The sequence below is a fragment of the Engraulis encrasicolus genome, chromosome 23 (assembly GCF_034702125.1).
Source record: "Engraulis encrasicolus isolate BLACKSEA-1 chromosome 23, IST_EnEncr_1.0, whole genome shotgun sequence".
NCBI lineage: Eukaryota > Metazoa > Chordata > Actinopteri > Clupeiformes > Engraulidae > Engraulis > Engraulis encrasicolus.
Genome location: NC_085879.1, coordinates 25,871,778 through 25,881,734, shown reverse-complemented (window position 1 = coordinate 25,881,734; position 9,957 = coordinate 25,871,778). Strand labels below are relative to the sequence as shown.

The 9,957-nt window shown below is 41.5% G+C and overlaps 1 protein-coding gene across 2 annotated transcripts in view; it reads right to left on the bottom strand.

Moving 5' to 3' along the window:
• Positions 1-3,958: 3,958 nt before the first annotated feature.
• zdhhc15b (zinc finger DHHC-type palmitoyltransferase 15b) overlaps positions 3,959-9,957 on the bottom strand; it is a 16,776-nt gene continuing 10,777 nt past the window's right edge. Inside the window, exons 10-12 of one of the 2 annotated variants that reach the window (XM_063190145.1) lie at positions 7,784-7,977; positions 5,032-5,111; positions 3,959-4,735 (exon numbers count right to left, since the gene is read on the bottom strand). In XM_063190145.1, coding sequence (XP_063046215.1) covers positions 5,068-5,111; positions 7,784-7,977 — 238 coding nt within the window. In that variant the 3' untranslated portion in view covers positions 3,959-4,735; positions 5,032-5,067. The remainder of the gene's footprint in view (positions 4,736-5,031; positions 5,112-7,783; positions 7,978-9,957) is intronic. The other variant, XM_063190146.1, reaches the window with a different exon arrangement.

Here is a 9,957-nt window from a genome sequence, read left to right as displayed (position 1 = left end):
GTGTGTGTGTGTGTGTGTGTGTGTGTTGTCCATGCGTGTGTTACGGTTGAGTGGTGGCGTGTGGAAACACGAGCCGGTTTTTGTAGTCCTTCATCTTGGAGAAACGTTCAGGGTCCTAATCCCAATCTCCAGACTGGGATTTGGGTCTGGGGTGCATTTCTTGAAACTAAAGTTGCTTACTACATTAGCTACTTTGTTGTTCTCAGTGCAATTTCCCATTGGCAACTACCAAAGTTGCTAACAGGCTAACAACTACGTTTTCAAGAAACGCACCCCTGGTGTGCAGAAACTTGAAGAGGTCTATGCCATAACGTCACAGGCCTGAGTACCTCAGTAAAAAAGATTTTTATTTCAAATGTGTTTTCATGCGTGTTGCCATCTTTTTGATTTTGATTATTATTCTTAGCTGTTATTTGTCCAATTTCACAATATTCTGCTGAATGCCACCCAGCCTATGTTTCCACTGGAAAAACGTTCAAATCCTGATTTTGTGTGAGGCGATATTGCTGAATTATTTATTTTTTACCCGAAGGAATTGGTGGCTTTGTTTTTTCTTTGTTTGTTTTTCATGTTTTGCCTGTTGCAGAACCATACAGCCTAGATACAGCATAGAACCTAGATACACTATAAACCTGCCTGAAACCAGGTGACATTTCACATCTTTGAACCATTCATTTGTATGTATGTACAGACTTGTTAAATCTTGATGGGGCGAGTCTTTGCCCCTGCATGTGTGTGCTTTAGTATGGTGTTAACATACAGTACAACATGGACATAATGACTTGTGAAGACATAGAGATGAGAGTGTATCATTTGAGACAACAACAAAAAAACAGGAATACAAGTCAAGAAAACCATCTGTCATGTTTTTTTATTAATAGGTTTTGTTGATGTGGACCATCACCTGTGTGCCAAAAGAGTTAGTGAGAGTCACAGTTTTGAAGGGATTGAGTTTATTTTCAAAATGTTCTGTCAGATACTGGTAGCAGGGAGGGATATGTTCGAAAGTTGTGTGCTGTAGAATTCACAGCTATTGAAGCTGTCTTTGTGTTTGGTTTTCTTTTTGGACAAGCTTTGAATATTGCCAAGGTTAGCTTTTGTTGTATTGCAGCAGGTCAGTGAAGCACACAAGTCCACAATAGATGTGACTACTCTGGAATTCTCTCCAAATTTTGACTGGTATGCTGCAGCACCGTCACATGACATATTGATATGTTGTGTACAGTATGTCTGTTTGTGTAGGAGTACAGCACAACAGTAGAAAATGACAGAAACTACAGCAGCAGAGAAACAGCACTGTTAATACAAGGGAGATCAGAATATACAAATGAGGTTTTTTGTCATGTGGAAAAAAAACATTGCAAATAAAAATGTTATTGTTGCAGATATATTACTTCTGATTTATAAATACATCCCACTTAACTGTATCAATCATGATACAAGAACATTTTTCTCCCATTTAAAGCGGCATCTTCTATGATAAGTGTTGTGATACTAACACAAATCTAACACAAGGGCACCCGAGACCTAGACACATACAGTAGATGCATCAGGAAATGATCCATTTTACTCAGTCCATAATCTACCATAACGTCTGCATTCACACTTTTGCTACTCCATTCATATCTTTCATAAAATAGTTAATGATGCTTAACCCATCACAACAATAACACTCGAGTCCATTACATTATTTCTTACACGATTAGTTCCCCCCTAACAGTTAAATACTGTATCAGTTGATGGTGGACAGTCATTGGTGTACATAATCCCATTGTATACTGCATATCCCATCATATCAAGATGAGTGTGATAAAATATGTAATCTTCCTTCATGCTGAAAAGGTGATATGATACTACATCTGTGTTGTGGTATGGATAGTTAAAGGTAGACTGTGCAGGAAATGGCCAAAAAAGGTACTGCAACTAAGCTGCTCAACTGGGTTGAAACTGGGTTGCCAATTGCCAAATTTGATATTTTCATCAAAGTTTACGAAGTAATACACTAATTTTTTCTAATATGGCCCAAGTAAAGTCATTTTTGCAGCTAAAAATGTCTATTTCTGGAAATTCAAAATGAAAAGTGCAATTTCCCCAGTCATAATGAATACTTAGAATTTGATGGTGGTGGTGATGGAGTATTCATGAAAATGGTAACATTAGTGAATGGGTAGCATGCATCTTGGAAATAAACAACTAAAAAATCTTGCACAGTGCACCTTTAAATAACGCCTTAGATGAAACAGAACACCATAGGTAAGCCCAAAACCACTACAGTTACTTAACCGTAGTATGGAGACTCAGGGCTACTAAAGTTAGTGTGCTGACACCGACCCCTTCATGATACTGTAAGTGTCCTTTGGTTCGCTGATGAGATTCAATGCAATTGTATGATATATTATATACTTGTCATTTTTCGATGCAATGTGGGACGGACATAGTAACATAATTGCATACATATGATATGAGACATTATTCATGAATTACTTAAATACAAGGTGTTCAGCAGACATGATATTAGACAGGAGTCCACACTGCCATCACAACATAAACACTGCAGAGGAGAGAGAGAGAGAGAGAGGGAGAGTAGAAGTGGCCGAGCTCTCTTGGGACAAGTGCACAGAAGGATATGGCCATTAAAACCTCCAGGCTGTTCCCCCATTGATCCTTCTTCCAGACTTTTTTGCCCAATAACGACCCCACAGGCCAGAACTGAAAGAGTCAAGAGATAATTGTCTGATGAGGCAAAAACGAAAACAAACAAAAAACCCTCTGAAGACAGTTATCCAAGCGCAGTGCAGCAGTCCGGGTGAGAGAACAGTGGAATGATTATTCTTCAGAGATGGGCACACATGGGATTCATCAAGTCAGAAACCTGAGACCACAGTTTGAGAACTGCACCAATCTCCGCTACTGTCTGGGCCATGGGAAACAACACATCACTTGTTTACAGTATCAGTTACCAAACAAGGAACAGTATTATAAATAGAATAAAAAAACAGGACATAAGAAAGAATTTGAAAAAAAAAAAATCAGAAAAGAAAAAACCTGGTTCAAATGCTAAGGAATTTTCAGTTTTGGGTAACTGGACACGTTGGAGCTTGGCATATTGTAGATTACATTAACATGACTATTAATATTGATAAACACTCTTTGCACTAACTTAATACAAATCCAACAAAACACATTATTTTAATTAAATTAAGCATTTTCCCAGCCTGGGGAAAAATTAAACACATACATTTAGTATTAAAAGTAACCAGACATGAAAATACAGTTGTTTGATGCTTTGAAAGCAAAATACACATAAAGTGAAATGGCCATGCCATGAACAGTAATAGATACATCCTAAAAAATGCAAGATATTTTTCAATGTCTGCCTCTCACACAATCCTTTGTTTTTCCAAAAATGTTGACGATGGTATGTACCAAAAGGCAATCGTTATTGGCCCAGAGCACGATGATTACCAAATCCAGCCAATCAACAGTCTGTCATGTGCATGGTGGAGAGGAATGGTGTAATTTGATTGGCTGGTCAGAGCAGAGCAGTGTGAACAACACGTAAACCTTTCAAGAAACCACAACTTAATCTCAAAGGCCTAAGTGGACAACACTCAACAAGTGGTCATTCACACTGTGCCTTCAGATAGGAAGAGTCCTTACAGTAAGGCTTCCCAGTGCACAGTGGCATCTCGAGTTTCAGTGGCCATAGTAAACTGTTGCCATCTGGGTATTATGTGATGCACTATGTGATGCATAACATACTGTTACCCTCTTATGCTAGCCGAACGTGAGTATGTATTCATATATTTTCTGTGATATGACTGAGCTTACCATGTACTATACAGCTGTACACAGACATCTTTGTATGTGTATGTGCGTATGTGTGCGTGCGTATGTGTGCGTGCGTATGTGCGCGTGTGTGTGTGTGTGTGTGTGTGTGTGTGTGTGTGTATGTGTTTTTCCCACTGTGCAAACAGTACCCTGCTTTGGCCAGCTGCCAACTGCCTGAATACAACAGAACGAACTGGAAGAGCGACGAGTTAAATAAAAATGCCTCTCTCTCCATCTGCATCCTGGTGCGCCAACATACACTATCTGGCTAAAGGCCTCTCTGCACAAAGGCAACTGACCTCCAACAACAAATTGTGCGTCATTGCGTTGTTGACGCATTTTGCAACATGCTGTATCCACCCACTCACCACCACCACTACCACCACCACCACCATTTCCTTGAATGAGTACAATTAAAAGAAAAATACTCCACCATGCAATAAGAGATGAAAAAAAGCTGCAGACGAGTGAAGATGAGTACCTTGAGGATGACCAAAAATTACGACGCACATGCCTGATTGTCCTCCATGTGTTCCTTCGGATAGAAGTCTACCATCGAGCAGTAACAAAGAACCGTTCTGTTGCGGTTGACGTGGAACGTCAAATCAAGCAGATGACTAGTCTTGAGTTATAAGTCTTTAAGTTATGACGGCAGTCACAGAGGCAGGAAAGAAATTAAAAAAAAGGAAACAAAACCAAAAACAAAGCAAAACGGAACAAAACTGGAACAGTCCTTTGCTAGTTTTGTGTGGCTCCGGAGAGAGAGAGAGAGTACTTCGGGTCTTGTCCGGGAGCAACGCAGGGTCTGGCATGGAAAGCCTGCGTAGTAAAGCCTGTGCTTGCTTCTGTGTTTTTCCATCTCTTGACAAGCTAAGGATGCCAACCCGAAGAGTAGAGCTGCTGTCTTTTGGAGGGAAGAAAAAAAAGAAAAAATACTCATCTTAAAAGAATCATTAACCATGACATCTATTGTTAAAGTCCCGCAACGACCACCACTTAACATTTTACGACAGGTAATGTAGTGGTAGTAGTACAGTATGTTTTGGCCTCCATCGTCTTCCTCTATTCATTCTATAACCTGAGGATATTTTTGGTGTTCTTATTTTCTTCCCAATTTTGTATTCCTACTTCCAATTAAAGGAAAGCATATTAAAAAACTGCGAAAAACATGCAGCATGAACAAGGATTTTAAATACTCACATTATACAGTAGGTTTCAGCTCCGCTTCTGAGGCAACTACGAATCAATCTCTATGGTAACCGAGGGGTCATCTGGACCATCTGGAAAGTAAACAAACAAGCAAATAAAAAATAAATAAATACACGTGTTAAACAAGCTTAATCAGATCATCCGCCAGACTGGTCGAGGGAGAGATTCGATCAGCCAATTTTGCTAACAAATGTTATTGACTTTTTTTTTCAAGAGGGGGTTAGGAAGGCAGAACTGTCGAAAAGGTGACATCGGTTTCCCTGGGGGACCGAACACTGTAGCGCACTGTGGAGAACGGATGTGGGGAGAGGCCGCACCGGATCAGGGCCCGAGCTGGTCCATCTGTCTCGTCTACTATTCCCCTAAGGGAAACCTTTCAAATAAATGCTGCACCATGTGTTCCCACGGCCACAGCTATTCGTGGACCAGTGTGTAAATTGGCTTGCTTTTTTGCACAGGTGAGAAATGTAGTCAGTTTCTCTCTTTTTATTTTTAACTATATAAAACCTGATACTGAACTAACTTGTATTTTTCTTATATAAACTGCAGCTGGGGTTAGAAGCAAGGAATACACAGTGGTGGTACACTGCAAGTCATTTACAGTCAATGTCCACAGATGTACGTATATTCTTCGTAATGCATTCACAGAGTAGCTTGAACGTCATTCATAGCAACGGTTGCCACCCACAAAATGGACCTTTTAATTCCATCAACAAGCACAAGTGGGAAAGAAAACATCCATTTGCTCCACTCTGAATAAATAACTGGGCGCATTTTCCCTGAATGTGATTAAAAGCATGCCCGGAGATCCCCCTCCGCTCCCCTCCCCTACACTGGACTGGACTGTTGGGGTGAACACATAAGTCATTGTACGGTCGGAATAATACCAGCCCAGTGAGTGAGCGCGCCAAGTCTTCTTCACATGATCCCTAACTGTACTATGTCTGGTGTCATGGCCGAGGATGCACCTCCCGTCCCGACGGGAGACTTGTCAATATGACCTACCGGACAGCCCCTGGCTGAGTCGAGTCGCAGGGCTGTGCAATACCGTATGTCAAATTTCTAATGCGATACAGTATCAATTTTGCTCTTAACCGATATCAAACTTCATAACATCGAGTTGAAACTATTTTTTTGTCTATACTGTCAAAAGGTAGGCTATGCAATGCACAATACAGCACATTCACTCTGCTGAGGGAGGGGATGATTGTGAATAGCTTGGCACGATTTTTTTTTTCTTTAAAAAGCTTTTGCACACTTCACTTCCGCTAAGATTTGTTCCAATCAGCTGTACACTATACTCTGAAACGACAAAATCTGAAAGTGCGTAAAAAAACCTGATTCATTCAGAACATGAAAAATACAACGCAGAGATCACCCCGTTACGTTACCGGGTTACTACGCCACCTCTGCTATCTGTTCTCCGATCACAGAGTGTAACCGAGCTGCCAGGTCAGTCTCTCAGAGTGGAGTGGAGTGGAGGGGGGGTGAAGGACAGTGTTGCCAGATTGGGTGGTTACCCGCCCAATTGGGCTACTTGGGATGGCTGTCTGTGAGTAAAAACGGGAAAAATTGGCCATTTGCCGTTTTTTTCCTGCAGTTTTTCTTCATGGGCCCACATAAATCAATGCAATTTGTTGAAATTGGGCGGAATTTAGCGCATTTTGGCGGTTTTTGAGAACATTTTGGGCAGGATTTGATCAGATACATCTGGCAACACTGATGAAGGAAGAGAGAGGCTACCGCTGGCGGGGACAGGGCTATTGGCAAGTGTGGGGCATTTGCTAGACTGGAAGTGGATCCAATCCAGTAGTAACACTTATCGTGTTTGACTCAACTACATCAGAGCTGATCCATTGTCCAATGTCAGACTTAGAGGCAGGGGACACAAAAGAAGTTTTTTGTGTGAATGTGAAGTCTGTGTGTTCAGTTTTAAATAAATTAGGGTCTGTAGAGCAGGGTTGGAACTTTACACCCGTCCACCCGCCAAACACGGCTACATTTCAGGGCTGAGGGGTAAATTTGTCAACCCACCAGTCACTTTGACTGGTGAAAACTTTCACCTAAACTCAAGCTATAAATAGCGATTTTTATTTTTTTTTCTGATGGGATTTGCCATTCTTCACCCTAAAATTGATTGGAATGCAGGAAATTGCATCTAAAAATACAATATTTTCTGCTGGAGGGACCCCAGACCCTCGACCACATAAGAAGCTCTCCTTTCTGGTGTTAAGGACATAGTCCACCTAAGACGTTGACTGGTAAAAACGGCGAGGAGTGCCTGGTAGATTTTGAAATTTACCTGCCACAGTGACTGATGGGGGAAAAAAACTTGAGTTCCACCTAGGGTCAGATTAACGCACAGGCTAGATATGGCTGCAGCCTAGGGCCCCCCACCTGCCATGGGGCCCCTGATTGGCCAAAAGTGAAAAATTGCAGAATTGTGACAAGATGCGATATTGAACAACTCATCTGTTGTGTCGAGTACAGTTGGTAGACACGTTATCCTTAATTCCTAGCTCACGGAATGTTGCCTTCTGGGGGGTCACCACAGCAACCTGTAGCCTAGGGGCCCCAGCTACAGGATTATTCTCATATAATTCATGAGCAAATTCCAAAGCTGCAATCTTTTACTGTGTTTTGTCTGGGCTTTGCCGGTCTTGATTGCCGTGGTTGGTTCCAAGTTGGGTTGACTTCATAAGAAAAAGGGCCCCTCACCCACGGGATCTCAACCCACACTGACCTGTGCCCTCATCATCCGATCTTCCTCCTCCTCTTCCTCCTCGCTCCCCCGGCCACTGGTGCTCCCTCTCCTCCTCCTCGTCCTCATCCTCGCTGTCCTCCTCATCGTCCCACTTCTCCTCGTGGGCCAGCAAAGGATTGTGGGATTCGGAGTAGTTCAGACTCCGCATTGGGAAGTAGTGGCCATCGCCCTGACTGGAAGAACAAATACAGTAAAAGTAAATATCAGTTAAAGTATAACTTCTGCCAATTTCAATATGCTGTTGTATTGCTCACACTACCCTTGACTTGTCAGTACCTGGTGAAGCTGCATTTTTCGACTCAGCGCTTTCTTAAATCATGTGAGCTATTCTAATGGGGGTAGACTTTGTTGAAATTAAAAACTTTCTTAACATAGGCCTACTGCTTTTGCTAGTTGTCTGCTGATGTTGCATAACCTTTTGGATGTTATTGGGAATAAATCAAGATGTTTTTTAATGTAAAACAATAAATTATGTAAAATAAATGTAAAACGCCTGCCCCCATTACAATGAACAGGATCTCGGAAAAGGCTGAAGAATAAAAAAAAATCTCAGGTACTGACAAGTCCAGGGTGGTGTGAGCATTACAACTGCATGTCGAAATTGGCAGAATTTATACTTTAAATATGAGTAAGCTAGCACTCACATTTATTTCCAAAAAACACCTTTATTTATTCTGGACTGTACTGAAGAAGTTCACATATGAATACTGTATAATTAGACATTATTTATTATATTACATATATACTTTTGAGTATTAATTTGCCATATCAACAGACGTAGCATATAGTTTATACTTCTCTACCCAGGCTGGGTCTATGGGTGTAAGGTTGACATGATGCAGATATTCTGACCAGAGTAAAAACACTTTTTCTATAGAACTCTCGCATAATGACCATCTCGCAGTAGCTTGATTCACAATGGTCAGAATGGTCAGTGCGCGGGGAGTTCTATAGGGAGACCTATCGGTCATCTCCCAACACACCTAAAAGATGAGGTGTGCGGAAAAATTGCAAGCTGTGTAAAAAATCTGACAAACAGCATGATGGTGTTAAACACGATGCCTGAAGACCCATCCCTGAATTTGTGTTCAGGCATACACTACACTACATGACAGGAGAGTACATCTGCACACAGCCGCGGCCTTAAATCTGTTTAGATTTTTGAGAGTGCCCAACTAAGAGATCACTTGATCACCTGTGCATTATTTATCATTCACAATTACACAAAGTGCAGATACGTGTATTTTTTTTTAAATATTTTTTTCGTTGCAGTAGGATTAGTGGGGAAAAAAGGACAGGAACACCTGCTCCTCTATCCAATCTGTGGAATTAAGCCTAATGGTTTTTAGAGATCAGAAAGCTCCCTTGAAATCGACACTGAAGCCGTCCTGTCTCTTGTGTGATCCCTTGGCTCGAAATACTGGGGTTTTACTTTGTAGATTGACTATATCAGTGCTGCACTACAAAGCAAAAAAGGCAGTTCTGCACAGAGCTCCGAACTGAGTAAAATGACTTCAAAATTCTCTTATTGTGCAAAGTAGTTTTAAGTTGTAGATTATTTACATGTGGCAGTTTTTTACTTTATATTACCATATGCTTTCAGATCAATCATTTTATTTAACTTTATATTTTGATATACAAGTCATTCAAGTCATAAAAACTCCTCGTTTCAACAACAATGCAGGTCCTGCCTTTTTGCTATGTAGGACAGAGTGGTTCTCAACCTTTTTTGAACAAATGCCCTCTTGTCAGGTCTTCACCTCTTCATAAGCATCCCAACTTATGACCTTAGAATTAAAAAAATAAAATACACTGTCTCCCATTTGTAACTGAGCACCCCCTCCCCCTCTCTCTCAACTGACTCCCTCTCATCACCCCCCAAGAGCTCCCTAACTGTAGATCCCCCATTGAGAAACACTAGACTACAGTAGATGGGAGCGAGACATGCTACCCCCCCCCTCCCCCCACCTACAGAGAAAGGGCTTGTGTTTCCCACACCAGGCGTTATCTGAGCACTTCGGACTCAGGGCTCTGCAAACTGACAGACTGTGGAGACCGATCGGCAGAATAATTTGCCTCTTGTCTGAGGGTGTTGTTAGCGGCCAACAGTAATGTTCTGAAGACACACACACACACACACACACACACACACA